The 15,144-nt window shown below is 49.4% G+C and overlaps 1 protein-coding gene and 1 long non-coding RNA gene across 6 annotated transcripts; one reads left to right on the top strand and one right to left on the bottom strand.

Annotated features, from left to right (window-relative positions):
• Window positions 1-1,581: 1,581 nt before the first annotated feature.
• On the bottom strand, window positions 1,582-5,200 carry LOC140104189 (uncharacterized). The gene is made up of 3 exons (XR_011850262.1): window positions 5,127-5,200; window positions 4,329-4,443; window positions 1,582-1,705 (listed from the first exon to the last, which is right to left on the bottom strand). It is a non-coding gene; the product is annotated as an uncharacterized lncRNA (long non-coding RNA).
• Window positions 5,201-5,226: 26 nt separating this feature from the next.
• On the top strand, window positions 5,227-13,313 carry CEP15 (centrosomal protein 15). Of its 5 annotated transcripts, XM_072127592.1 has the most exons (6): window positions 5,227-5,367; window positions 9,152-9,229; window positions 10,540-10,651; window positions 10,808-10,882; window positions 11,761-11,881; window positions 11,955-12,080. In XM_072127592.1, exons 2-5 carry the CDS (start codon window positions 9,177-9,179, stop codon window positions 11,863-11,865), a joined length of 345 nt encoding a protein of 114 aa, XP_071983693.1. In that variant the 5' UTR covers window positions 5,227-5,367; window positions 9,152-9,176; the 3' UTR covers window positions 11,866-11,881; window positions 11,955-12,080. The 5 variants fall into 5 exon arrangements, with proteins under 5 accessions (XP_071983693.1, XP_071983691.1, XP_071983694.1 ...); XM_072127590.1 differs by lacking the exon at window positions 11,761-11,881 and having other exon boundaries at window positions 11,955-13,313; XM_072127591.1 differs by lacking the exon at window positions 11,761-11,881 and having other exon boundaries at window positions 5,229-5,370; window positions 11,955-13,313.
• The last annotated feature ends 1,831 nt before the right edge of the window (window positions 13,314-15,144 follow it).

Below are 15,144 nucleotides of genomic sequence, written 5' to 3'. Positions count from 1 at the left end.
ATTTGAAAGAAAGATTTCCTTCTCAGAATTCCCAGTGGAATATGCATTGCCTTTAAAGAGAACCTACCACCACGATTCTACCTATAAAGGTAGATCGGGTGGTAGGTGGATGTAAGGGACGTGAGAATAGCCCTTTTTAGAGCTAATCCTCACGTCCCCGCTAACTTTTGGGAAACTTTATTAACCTAATATGTAAATTTAGTTATGCGGCTACTGGGGCGTGGAGTAGCCGGCCACGAGGCTACACAGCGCGGCTACTCCACGCCCCAGTAGCCACATTACTACTCCTACCCTGTTGTGTCCGGCTTGTCAGACGAGGGCGCGCAGCTACGAGGAGCTGCGCGCCGGACACAACAGGGTAGGAGGAGTAATGTGGCTACTGGGGCGTGGAGTAGCCGCGCTGTGTTGCCTTGTGGCCGGCTACTCCACGCCCCAGTAGCCGCATAACAAAATTTACATATTAGGTTAATAAGGTTTCCCAAAAGTCAGCGGGGACGTGAGGATTAGCTCTAAAAAGGGCTCTCCTCACGTCCCTTACATCCACCTACCACCCGATCTACCTTTATAGGTAGATTCGTGGTGGTAGGTTCCCTTTAAAGGGGTTCTCAGGAGGTGGAAAAACATGGCTGCAGTCTTCCAAAAACAGCGCCTCATCTGACCATGGGTAGTGTGTGGTATTGCAACTAAGCTCCATTCATTTCTATACAGCTGAGCTGCAGTACTGGCAGTAACCATGGTCAGGTGTGGTGCTGTTTTTGGAAGACTGCAGCCATGTTTTTCCACCTCCTGAGAACCCCTTTAAGTATCATTAGGCCTTAAAGGTGGCCGGCAAAGCCAAAAAACCCTAAATGAGTTCAGTTTCTGACCTGCATCTACTGTCTCTCACCTAACCAAACCAGCTCCCTACACTGTGCTGATGATGAGCAATAACATAAAAACAGCACTATCTACAGATGGGAGTCTGTTTCTTTAGGAAAAGATTGACTGGTTGGGCTATTATCAAAGTCATGTCCTTAGGCATCTAGTAAGTCAAGCATTGATGTAAAGGGGACTGCCTTCCAATATAGCACTGAGGATAAGTTTTCCTTATCCCCATCTTGTAAAACTGTTTTGCATATTCCCTCCGCTTAAGACTTCAGCACTTTTGGTGGGTCCTATAGCTAAAAGGCATACACGGCATATCATATACTTAAAGACACATAGGCCTAGATGGACAAACCCTTTAATTTTAGGCAGCTGCTACCAAACCAAGTACGAGAGGCCTGGATGCTCATGATCGTTATATTTTATAACTCCTGTACATATCCCCCCACATGTGGTTGTGCCAATAATATCATTACTTATATGCAGCTACAGATATATACCTGAAATCTATAAACCACAAATATTAATATAAATATATTCCAGCAATGAATATACCGAGCACATAATAATATCCTGCACGTATAAATATGTAACAAAAATGAATTTACTGCAACATAAATATATATCAGCAGTAAATAACCACAGATAAATATATACCAGCAGTACATGTCCTGCACATCTGGGTTGCACTCGGGCACAGACATTACTTACTGTTAGGCTTCCGCTGTCTCCTATGTTGGTGTTGGTCCGGTCCATGTCATGGAAACTTCTCCAGGCCGTGACTGCAGAATTTGCCACCCAAGTGACTGTGACCTCTGGGGAACATCTTCACACTCCGCCCCTAAATAAATCACAGTCAATATAATGTCCCCTAGATAATAGCTTAGTGCCCCTGCATATATACTGCGACTCCTCAATATATTAAAATATATATTTCCCCTACATTAATTTATATTTAACACCAGCAAATCCTAATTCAGCAGTAGTATACAGCTAGCCCCCACACGTGCCCCGGCAGTGGTATACAGCTAGCCCCCACACGTGCCCCGGCAGTAGTATACAGCTAGCCCCCACACGTGCCCCGGCAGTAGTATACAGCTAGCCCCCACACGTGCCCCGGCAGTAGTATACAGCTAGCCCCCACACGTGCCCCGGCAGTAGTATACAGCTAGCCCCCACACGTGCCCCGGCAGTAGTATACAGCTAGCCCCCACACGTGCCCCGGCAGTAGTATACAGCTAGCCCCCACACGTGCCCCGGCAGTAGTATACAGCTAGCCTCCACACGTGCCCCGGCAGTAGTATACAGCTAGCCTCCACACGTGCCCCGGCAGTAGTATACAGCTAGCCCCCACACGTGCCCCGGCAGTAGTATACAGCTAGCCCCCACACGTGCCCCGGCAGTAGTATACAGCTAGCCCCCACACGTGCCCCGGCAGTAGTATACAGCTAGCCCCCACACGTGCCCCGGCAGTAGTATACAGCTAGCCCCCACACGTGCCCCGGCAGTAGTATACAGCTAGCCCCCACACGTGCCCCGGCAGTAGTATACAGCTAGCCCCCACACGTGCCCCGGCAGTAGTATACAGCTAGCCCCCACACGTGCCCCGGCAGTAGTACACAGCTAGCCCCCACACGTGCCCCAGCAATATACAGCTAGCCCCCACACGTGCCCCAGCAGTATACAGCTATCCCCCACACGTGCCCCAGCAATATACAGCTAGCCCCCACACGTGCCCCAGCAGTACATAGTAGCCCCCACACGTGCCCCGGCAGTAGTACACAGCTAGCCCTCACACGTGCCCCGGCAGTAGTACACAGCTAGCCCCCACACGTGCCCCGGCAGTAGTATACAGCTAGCCCCCACACGTGCCCCGGCAGTAGTATACAGCTAGCCCCCACACGTGCCCCAGCAGTAGTATACAGCTAGCCCCCACACGTGCCCCGGCAGTAGTATACAGCTAGCCCCCACACGTGCCCCGGCAGTAGTACACAGCTAGCCCCCACACGTGCCCCAGCAATATACAGCTAGCCCCCACAAGTGCCCCAGCAGTATACAGCTAGCCCCCACACGTGCCCCAGCAATATACAGCTAGCCCCCACACGTGCCCCAGCAGTACATAGTAGCCCCCACACGTGCCCCGGCAGTAGTACACAGCTAGCCCCCACACGTGCCCCGGCAGTAGTACACAGCTAGCCCCCACACGTGCCCCGGCAGTAGTACACAGCTAGCCCCCACACGTGCCCCGGCAGTAGTATACAGCTAGCCCCCACACGTGCCCCAGCAGTAGTACACAGCTAGCCCCCACACGTGCCCCGGCAGTAGTACACAGCTAGCCCCCACACGTGCCCCGGCAGTAGTACACAGCTAGCCCCCACACGTGCCCCGGCAGTAGTATACAGCTAGCCCCCACACGTGCCCCAGCAGTAGTACACAGCTAGCCCCCACACGTGCCCCGGCAGTAGTACACAGCTAGCCCCCACACGTGCCCCGGCAGTAGTATACAGCTAGCCCCCACAAGTGCCCCAGCAGTATACAGCTAGCCCCCACACGTGCCCCAGCAATATACAGCTAGCCCCCACACGTGCCCCGGCAGTAGTACACAGCTAGCCCCCACACGTGCCCCGGCAGTAGTACACAGCTAGCCCCCACACGTGCCCCGGCAGTAGTACACAGCTAGCCCCCACACGTGCCCCGGCAGTAGTACACAGCTAGCCCCCACACGTGCCCCGGCAGTAGTACACAGCTAGCCCCCACACGTGCCCCGGCAGTAGTACACAGCTAGCCCCCACACGTGCCCCGGCAGTAGTACACAGCTAGCCCCCACACGTGCCCCGGCAGTAGTACACAGCTAGCCCCCACACGTGCCCCGGCAGTAGTACACAGCTAGCCCCCACACGTGCCCCGGCAGTAGTACACAGCTAGCCCCCACACGTGCCCCGGCAGTAGTACACAGCTAGCCCCCACACGTGCCCCGGCAGTAGTACACAGCTAGCCACCACACGTGCCCCAGCAGTAGTATACAGCTAGCCCCCACACGTGCCCCAGCAGTAGTATACAGCTAGCCCCCACACGTGCCCCAGCAGTAGTATACAGCTAGTCCCCACACGTGCCCCAGCAGTAGTATACAGCTAGCCCCCACACGTGCCCCAGCAGTAGTATACAGCTAGCCCCCACACGTGCCCCAGCAGTAGTATACAGCTAGCCCCCACACGTGCCCCAGCAGTAGTATACAGCTAGCCCCCACACGTGCCCCAGCAGTACATAGTAGCCCCCACACATGGTCAGCAGTATAAAGTAGTCCCCATACATGGCCCAGCAGTATATATTAGCCCTCTAAAGACACACACATCATTACTGGGGGGGACACATTACATCAGGGGAAGCCCAATGGGCCTGGAGCACCCGCTCACCCTGCCCCCCGGTAGCTATGCCATTGCCCCCCTTTCATATTTTTCCCTCACCTTTCTTCTGCAGTTCTGTGCACTGCTTTCCCCTGTAGGTCATGTGATCATGACATCATCACAGGTCCTGCAGTCTCCAGGTAGTAATATTCTCCTGGAGGCTACTCTATAGGACCTGAATGGAAAAGCAGAGGGGAGGGGGGGACAAATGGACATTCGTTTTTGGCCGTTTTTTCCAATTATCTTAGGCCGCGGTCACACGTACCGCTAGGCGTCCATTCATTACGCTATCGCACAGGGGGAGGTCCTCGGCCCGAACACACATGCGTTTCCAGTGAAACGCATGCAATTGATAAGCCGATCACATGTGCATTCGGGCCGAGGACCGCCCCCTGTGCGCTAGCATCGCGTTATGAACGGACACCTAGCGGTACGTGTGACCGCGGCCTTAATTAAGATAATTGGAAAATTGATAAAAACGGTCAAAAAACACATGGGTTTTTTAACGGACTGCTTAAAAACGGGTTCAAAGCGCCAATGTGTGCCGCCGGTGTCTGCTTAGAGAGTCCCTGCTGACACTCTGAAATCTATAATAAGCCCTGCATCTGCTGCAGAACCTCTTTTTTTTTAGAGAAAGGACATTATCTGTAAGTTAATTACAATTTCTGAAGAGAAGTAAAGGATTGTGTTGGGGGAGGGGATCTGATTATAACTCCTCCTCCTCCTCCTCCTCACACCACTTTCCCTTTAAGAGATTCCTTCAGGATTCAACAAGTTCCCTGTATGAATGATCAGAGACTGAGGCAATGACACAAAGCAGACACTAGAGGGCGGCAGCACACCAGTTTTCACACTTACCAGGTAGAGTTCATCAATGGGAGGCGGGATCACGTGAGCTCTCAGGGCCAATCGCCCTCCTCTTCCGGTTAGTTGCTGTGGTTACGTCTGTACACGGAAGGGAAAGGATACAAGCGGTGGAGCGCGATGCTGGGCGGTAGCAGCTGCTGCAGAACCTCATTAATGGCGACTGTGGGTTATTAACAGCGGAGCAGAGACTTCAGGAGGTGATGCTGTTGCATAGACAGTGATAAAGCTTGTGGTGGTGAGTTTTGCTGACGTGCACTACAGATCCCAGCAATCCCTGACGATCTATAGATCTGGAGAAGAGGCTTAGGTTGATGTCACTCTTGGCGTTTTTGTCCGTTTTTAATTGCGCAAATTCGGAACGTACAAAAATGCATGCCTTTTTACGATCTAAAAACGACCCCAAAACGGCCTAAAAATGCCATGTGTGACGTCATCCTGAGGCTGGAAATCTCTGATAAGAATCTCCACCAAGAACTTCTGTGACTTCTCAATAGGGTTTTGAAAAAATTCCTAACAGTATCTAAGATCTCTGCTTGCTGTCAGTGCACATTCTCGCCCCAAAATCGAAAGGGGAACGTCCTGGCACTGTGCTGGGGAAGAAAAGACTGCATTACAGCCCCATCAATGAGCAGATCCGGGACATCCCCTTTAATCCTGTGGATAAGGGGATCGGTGGGGCTGTGACCAATGGATCAGGAGAAGCAGTGCATGGAGATACAGGTCCGGATCACCCCTCATCCTCCACGTCACAGGCAGAGAGTATGGAGCCCAGATATCTCCAGGGGTCCCATACACAGTGGAGGGGCTGGGGGGGGTATATCAGGACTTGTTACCCATCTGCCCTGGCACAAGATGTGGCTTGTTTATGCCAAGATGTACAACCTTGGCCAATATCTACCACAGTAGGAGACTTCCATGTCCCTTCTCTTTTGTACTGCCCACAACAGAAAGTGCCGAAAAATTTTTTGCAAAAAGACATTGATCCTTCCTCCTTAGGGAGTACAGCTAGCGCCGCTCTTCTGGGGATGGGGGCTTCCAATGGTCAAACCCCCACCAGGCAGAATATAATCTCAGGAAATCCCCTTTAAAATCTGGGAAAACCCATCAAAAGCAATCCTGATAAAGCAGGGACATGTACTTATAGATCCAGGCACCGTGCTAATCTCCTTATATTTGTTATCCATGGCCTCCTTTCTGAAATCAAGTTTCAAAATTATCTAAATGAGCCGGAAAGGCTCATGGGGGGGCTACCAGAGCCCCTCTGTGCTGTAGCCTCTCCATGCATGAGAACGCCTCACCCCTTCCTACTGTACAAGATTACATCAGGCAGAGTAGGAGTCAGTTTTAGGGCCTTTAAGGCTACAGCATGGAGGGGCTCTGGTATTGCCCCCCCCCCCAGGAGCTCTTCTGACTCATCAGCATAATTATAAAAGTTTAGAAGGAAGGAGACCATGAATAACGAATATAAGAAGATTACCACAGTCCCGGTGCCTGGATCTATGAGTAATGTCCCTGTTATATCATGATGAATCTTGAAGGTAGATTTTCCTTTAATAACAGCAAGCAGAGATCTTGAAACTGACAATGAACTTCCATACAGAGTATTGCCTCATTCACATCTGGTTGTTTCGATGTCTGGCGCACGTCCCCATGTCTTTCTATGGGAAGATGCGCACAGCTGTGCAGCAGGTCCTATGTATCACTGATGATGCGCACAGTTGTACAGCAGGTCCTATGTATCACTGATGATGCGCACAGTTGTACAGCAGGTCCTATGTATCACTGATGATGCGCACAGCTGTGCAGCAGGTCCTATGTCTCCCTGATGATGCGCACAGCTGTACAGCAGGTCCTTTGTATCACTGATGATGCGCACAGTTGTACAGCAGGTCCTTTGTATCACTGATGATGCGCACAGTTGTACAGCAGGTCCTATGTATCACTGATGATGCGCACAGCTGTACAGCAGGTCCTTTGTATCACTGATGATGCGCACAGCTGTGCAGCAGGTCCTATGTCTCCCTGATGATGCGCACAGCTGTACAGCAGGTCCTATGTCTCACTGATGATGCGCACAGCTGTACAGCAGGTCCTATGTCTCCCTGATGATGCGCACAGCTGTACAGCAGGTCCTATGTCTCACTGATGATGCGCACAGCTGTACAGCAGGTCCTATGTCTCCCTGATGATGCGCACAGCTGTGCAGCAGGTCCTATGTCTCCCTGATGATGCGCACAGCTGTACAGCAGGTCCTATGTCTCCCTGATGATGCGCACAGCTGTACAGCAGGTCCTATGTCTCCCTGATGATGCGCACAGCTGTGCAGCAGGTCCTATGTCTCCCTGATGATGCGCACAGCTGTGCAGCAGGTCCTATGTCTCCCTGATGATGCGCACAGCTGTGCAGCAGGTCCTATGTCTCCCTGATGATGCGCACAGCTGTGCAGCAGGTCCTATGTCTCCCTGATGATGCGCACAGCTGTGCAGCAGGTCCTATGTCTCCCTGATGATGCGCGGGTCCATTGTCTGTGGCCATTCATGTGCACATTTCCTCAGAGTATATTCACACATCGTAGATTTGTTGCAGATATTTTTAAACGTTCTTTTTTATGTGGATCCTCCTTGAAAAATCCACATGTTTGGTTCTGATATAGTAACACAGATTAACCACATGGAGTCTACAGGCCTTTGTCCTCTTCCAAAATTGCCAAAAGACGGTAAAATCACACCTACAATGGCGCCGCAATGAATGGAGATGATCGGCACGATGACCAGAGCAATGGGCCCCAAACTGAGAGACTGAGGGGCCATCACCAAAGATTTCCAGTTTGCAAGCCCAGTCTTTACCCATCGCTAAAACTACCTCTTGTCCCCCCACAAATGTTGCAGTATATACTGCCTTCTGTAGTGGCCGCCACATCGTGTACTGCTCACACCTCGCTCTGTAACTCCCAGAATTTATGTCCCTGTTCCTGTAGCTTGTATTATGCCCCCATTTTTGTCACCCACATCCTGCTAATTTCCCACTTGTGTATTACAAGCCCCCCACCCCCCCAAATCTTACTTCTTTCCTTTTTGTTGTGAAAAAAAATCTAATACTCCCCTTCCCTTGTTCCGCAGCAGCAGTCCCCCTATTTTTTCTGTTGGAGCTGTGTGCGTTATGAAGCTAGCATAGCCCCTGAAATCAAGAATGTAGGTCTGAGTGTTCGGTTCTGCGCGGCCCCCCGGTGCCGAGGGCTCAGTGCTGCTGGGCCCCAGTGCTGTCCAGTCCTTGACTCAGGACGTTACCTGGGGGGTTGGGGACCTCTGCTTTAGAGAAAACACAAAATAAAACACTGTTATAATGCAGTGTGTAAAGGGGCGTAACTTCAGGGGTAGCAGTCATAGCAGCCGCTATGGGGCCCACACAGTCAGACGACCCCGGCTATTAGAGTATTGGGTATGTATATGTGGTGTGTATATCTGTATGTGTGTATATGTGGTGTGTATATGCTTTAAGTGTGTATATGTGGTGTGTATATGATGTGTGTATATGCTGTAAGTGTATGTATATGTTGTATATCTGTATGTGTGTATATGTGGTGTGTATATCTGTATGTGTGTATATGTGGTGTTTATATGCTGTAAGTGTGTATATGTGGTGTGTATATGATGTGTGTATATGCTGTAAGTGTATGTATATGTTGTATATCTGTATGTGTGTATATGTGGTGTGTATATCTGTATGTGTGTATATGTGGTGTGTATATGCTGTAAGTGTATGCATATGAATATCTGTATATATGATAAATTTATATTTTTATTTTAAGGGGGCCCTGTTCAGAAGTCCGGGGCTCTGCCTCCCCTAGTTACGCCCCTGCATGGCCTCATATACTGCAGATGGATTCTCCAGCGTCAGGATCCACAACAACCGGATCGTGATAGCTCAGCTCCTTGTCGGGTCGATATTTGGAGGAATATTGATGTAACTGAGTCCGTATATGAAATCCTCTGTTCCTGTAACATCTTTCTTCTCAGTCTCCGGAGCCGTCAGTGATAGGAGATGTCTGCGTCGTCTCCCCGGGAGGCTGAGCTGCGGGCGCTGCATGAAGCCGTGTAAGTGCATTGTTACATCGCCCCCAATGTGTGGAGCACGTGACTATTAGCGCGCTGCAGACATATGTTGTGGCTGCTGCAGATCTGTCTTTGCTCAGGTCTCTGTAGCACATCCATGCGGTGCAATCTCCGGAAAAGTCATGGAAGTGAGAACACAAAGCACGCCGGATGCGAAACTGTGTATAAATAGAAACTTCAAGTCTGCGAACTACAGAGACTGTTAGTCTTATCACTACTCCTCCTAATCTATTATATATACCACGTGTACAGGAGGGAGGACATAGTGTCCTATCTACAGGCAGCATGTTATAGAGCAGGAGGAGCTGAGCAGATTGTACATAGTGTCCTATCTGCAGGCAGCATGTTATATAGTAGGAGGAGCTGAGAAGATTGTACATAGTGTCCTATCTGCAGGCAGCATGTTATAGAGCAGGAGGAGCTGAGCAGATTGTACATAGTGTCCTATCTGCAGGCAGAATATTATAGAGTATGAGGAGCTGAGAAGATGGTACACAGTGTCCTATCTGCAGGCAGCATGTTATAGAGCAGGAGGAGCTGAGCAGATTGTACATAGTGTCCTATCTACAGGCAGCATGTTATAGAGCAGGAGGGGCTGAGCAGATTGTACATAGTGTCCTATCTGCAGGCAGCATGTTATAGAGGAGGAGGAGCTGAGCAGATTGTACATAGTGTCCTATCTGCAGGCAGCATGTTATAGAGCAGGAGGAACTGAGCAGATTGTACATAGTATCTTATCTGCAGGCAGCATGTTATAGAGCTGTAAGAGCTGAGCAGATTGTATATAGTGTCCTATCTGCAGGCAGCATGTTATGGAGCAGGAGGAGCTGAGCAGATTGTACATAATGTCCTATCTGCAGGCAGCATGTTATAGAGCAGGAGGTAATGAGCAGATTGTACATAGTGTCCTATCTGCAGGCAGCATGTTATAGAGCAGGAGGAGCTGAGCAGACTGTACATAGTGTCCTATCTGCAGGCAGCATGTTATGGAGCAGGAGGAGCTGAGCAGATTGTACATAATGTCCTATCTGCAGGCAGCATGTTATAGAGCAGGAGGTAATGAGCAGATTGTACATAGTGTCCTATCTGCAGGCAGCATGTTATAGAGCAGGAGGAGCTGAGCAGACTGTACATAGTGTCCTATCTGCAGGCAGCATGTTATGGAGCAGGAGGAGCTGAGCAGATTGTACATAGTGTCCTATCTGCAGGCAGCAAGTTATAGAGCAGGAGGAGCTGAGTAGAAAACAACGAAATCTTTGTACTTATGTATTTCCGCATCTTATTTTTCTCAGAATTGCAGAGCGGAATACATGCCTGGAGGAGATGGATACCAGGGATGGGCTGCCGGAGGGGCACAGCCAGTTATCGGAAGCTGCACATAGCAGAAACCAGGCTCTTCTACGTGTGAGTTGTCTCAAACCCCCAAACTAATTGCTGGATGACTCTTCAGGGTTAGAGGCGTCTCCATCACCTCCAATAGGGCCAGGCTCCATTCAGGTCTTGGGTCTCCCTGACTCTGATGTTTTTTTTTCACCATAGAATTATCATTTGTCTTTGTAGGATTTGCGGGAAGCAGAGAAGAGTTTTAAGAGAAGCTCAAATCTTGGCCCTAACCGCAATATTGTGAAGCTGGAGGTCAGTGGTTTCCGATATATTCCTGATATTCCATTCCATATTGTGCACATGTGTGACATCACATGACCAGGGATATAAAGAGCCGTGCACCTGTGTGACATCACATGACCAGGGATATAAAGAGCCGTGCACCTGTGTGACATCACATGAACAGGGATATAACCAGCCGTGCACCTGTGTGACATCACATGACCAGGGATTCTAATGAGCCATGCACCTGTGTGACATCATATGACCAGGGATATAACGAGCCGTGCACCTGTGTGACATCCCATGACCAGGGATATAACGAGGCGTGCACCTGTGCGACATCACATGACCAGGGATATAATGAGCCTAGACCTGTGTGACATCACATGACCAGGGATATAACGAGCCACGCACCTGTGTGACATCACATGACCAGGGATATAACGAGCCGTGCACCTGTGTGACATCCCATGACCAGGGATATAACGAGGCGTGCACCTGTGCGACATCACATGACCAGGGATATAACGAGCCGTGCACCTATGTGACATCACATAACCAGGGATATAACGAGCCGTGCACCTGTGTGACATCACATGACCAGGGATATAACGAGCCGAGCACCTGTGTGACATCACATGACCAGGGATATAACGAGGCGTGCACCTGTGCGACATCACATAACCAGGGATATAACAAGCTGTGCACCTGTGTGACGTCACCAGACCAGGGATATAACATGCCGTGCACCTGTGTGACATCACATGACCAGGGATATAACGAGCCGTGCACCTGTGTGATATCACATGACCAGGGATATAACGAGCCGTGCACCTGGGTGACATCACATGACCAGGGATATAACAAGCTGTGCATCTGTGTGACCATGGTCACATTTCCATCCACAGGAAGTCAACAATGAAGCTTTCTACAGGATGACATCAAACAGAGATCTGGAAAACCATGAAGAATTAATACAGAATATTGGAAACAATATTTCTTTGCTGAAATAGGACAACCCCTTTTAAGGCATTTACTGTAAAAATTCCAAATCTCCTGTCAGAGTGTGATCCCGGCTGATTCCTTCTTTTCTCTATTCCAGAACCGTTACTGGAGATCAGTGGAACAAGAACTTCCCAAATGGGAGCAGTTTCTCCTCGGAAAATCTCAGTTGCCGTTCGGTATGAAAGAAAATTCCCAGAAACTGAAACATTCCCAAACTATGCAGACGCCAAAGAGGACAACCCTGCCCCCCTCTGGCTACTCATCCAAAACTCTTCCACGATAGCCTTACACCAGAGACTGGACATGGCCGCATGTATCCAAGTGCCTAAAATCCCAGCAATGGACCAGGTTCTGTAAATGGATGAGACTCGTATTGTCTGTAGACCCAAGTGCCTGTAGTCAGTGCGCAAAATCCATCCTGATAAACACTTACTCATAGGTCCAGGCACCGGGACTGTCTTATATTTGTTATCCGTGGCCTCCTTTCTTCTGATATCAACTATTATAATTACGCTAATTAGCCAGAAGGGGTGTTGGAGTGTTAGCAGAGCCCCTCCCTGCTGTAGCTTCACAGGCTGTTACACTGTCTTACCCTCCCGCCTCTCACTTTGCACCTCTCCCTCCCTCTGCCTGATGTTATTTTGCACAGTTTTTTTTGTTACTTTGATATGAATTACACAATTATATGAATTCTTTGTATTTTGGGCTATGCCCCCACTATTTTCTCAGATCTGATGTAGCGCCTGTATCGAGGTGCGAAACTCGTCTTTAGTGTGTACCAATTTCTTACCTTGATTTTGGGAAGAATTTGAAGTGGAATTGCGCCATCAATCGTCAATTTGAAGGGATAAAGGATTTCGATGATCTCATTTGTTACATGATATTTATCCCCCCATCCTGTTTTTGTGGATGTATACTCCCGCCGTAGTTTAATACCCCTGGGAGAAGACAAGGGTGTAACACCCGACCGGACCTTACCATACATAAAGCTTTCACCAGGGTGAGTGGATTTAGCCGCCCATTACATTTCTTTCTTGCCGTAATAAGGGTAATATATTCTTATATTTGTTACCCATGGCCTCCTTTCTTTTAAAAACACCTTTTAAAATTAAGCTAATGAGCCAGAAAGGTTCTGGAATTGTTACCAGAGCCCCCATCAGTGCTGTAGCTTCACAGACTGTTACACTGTGCATGGAGCATTTCCTCCTACCGCTGTGCACTGAATCTTCCTTGGATGCCATGAGATTACATCAGGCAGAGGGAGCAGGAAGTAAGGGGGGGGGGGGTAAGACAGTGTAACAACCAAATAAGAAGCTTCATAGGCTGTTATACTGTCTCCCCCTCTGCTCTCATCCCTCTGTGTGCTGGGATTACAGATGACTCTATTCATCCTTTCTTATATGATATAAGTTGGGCCACGCCTATTAATTACATGATAAACTATGTGCCCCCTGTAGTCGCCCTGCATTAGGCTGCTATGTAGATACAACCCTCCCCCTGCATTGCAGGCTCAGATCTGCTCCCTATTCCCTTGTCGTCCAGTAGATGTCGCCGCCGCGCTCACTAGACGCTCGGGAACATCAGTCTCTAAGCCAAATGACTGTTGATTAAACACGTACTAATAATGACGAGCAAATGGAAGGAAATCTACAAAATTAAACAGCTTTATTTGTAGTGTGAATGGCGAAAGCAGAACGTAGAATCGGGAGTCACATCCTTTGTATGGATGTTGCACCTTCAGCATGCGCTGCCTTGTAGGGTGACCTCCGGACACGAGTACATAGCGCTGCATGTAATATCCTATTTATAATGGTCCCATATAGGGAAAAATCACCTATGCATCAAGAAATTACATAGGGGCAGAGAGGCTTCAACCATGGTACGTACAGGAGCGCTGGGGGCAAGAACATGGCTATGGATATGGATAAGTTATGGATATGGATATTCTATTACTATTCCATAGAATTATTATATGACTGCTCCGTAGAGTTATTATATGACTGTTCTATGTTATGCAGCACAGTGGCTCGATGGTTAGCACTACAGCTTTACAGCGCTGTGGTCCTGGGTTTAAGTCCCATTCCGGTCAACATCTGCAAAGAGTTTATGTGTTTGTGTGGGTTTCCTCCGGGTCCTCCGGTTGCCTCCCACACTCCAAAACATACTGGTAGGTTAATTAGATTGTGAGCCCCATGGGGACAGGGACTGATTTGGCAAGTTCTGTGACGTGCTGTGTAATCTGTGTATATAAATTAATGATTTTTATTATTAATTATTGTCTCGGGTCGCAGGCTCACCCGTGCTCCTCCGTGTGCCCCAACGCCCCGTAGTTCCGACTCACTTGTCCTAGCTCCTGTTGCCAGTCAGGTGGCTGTGCGCGTGCGACCCCGTCTCCAAGGGTGCGCGTGCGCTGGCTTCAGAAAATTTAAAGGGCCAGCGTGCCACTTATTGGCGCTGGCTGTATCCAGAATCCCTTATATACCAGCCTCTCCCTGCCCACCCCGCTGGATCTTTGTGCCTAGCAGCCTTAGAAAAAGCTTGTTCCCATGTCCTCTGCGATTAGTGTGATTTCCTGTTGTGACCCCGGACCTGTTCCCATTTCCGCTCCTCTGCAGCCAGCCCTGACCTTCTGCTCTACCTCTGACCCTGATCACATCCTGCCTGTCTTGACCTCCTGCCTGTCCCAGACCATGTACCTGCCTTCCGTTTCTGTACCTCACCTTGGCATTCACTGCAGACAAAGTCGCACCTGTGGAACAATCTGGTGGTACCACGCCGCAGCAAATCCAATCCGCTTTGTGGTGGCTCTGGTGCAAACAGGGTGCCACTTAGATTCCGGTCCCTGGTGTCGGCTTACATCATCGTCCGCGGTGGTCCAGGGGGTTCACTACCCCAGGAGCCTGACAATTATTATTATTATTATATGACTAATACACAGAGTTACTATATGACTACTCCATAGAGTTATTATATGACTATTACATAGAATTATTACCAGGGTCGGCTCCAGGTTTCAGTGGGCCCCTGGGCGACAGAGCCTCAGTAGGCCACTGAACTCACGTGTCAGCATTAAAAATTCAGAAACTAAAGTAGTCTCCTGTTCCCTAAAATATTTCCTAGGTTATCATCCCAAACAGCTCCCTCACCCCCTATGGATTCATTAGATACAGCCCCCCCTCTGGATTCCTTATGTACAGCCTTATGTGGGCCCCCAAGCAGCTTAGGGCCCCAGCACTTGGATATTATATGACTGCTCCATAGAGTTATTATATTCCATAGAGCTTTTA

This window comes from Engystomops pustulosus, chromosome 10, assembly GCF_040894005.1.
Source record: "Engystomops pustulosus chromosome 10, aEngPut4.maternal, whole genome shotgun sequence".
Taxonomy (NCBI): Eukaryota; Metazoa; Chordata; class Amphibia; order Anura; family Leptodactylidae; genus Engystomops; species Engystomops pustulosus.
The sequence above is the reverse complement of the archived record's forward strand: the minus strand, read 5'-3'. Positions and strand labels throughout refer to the sequence as shown.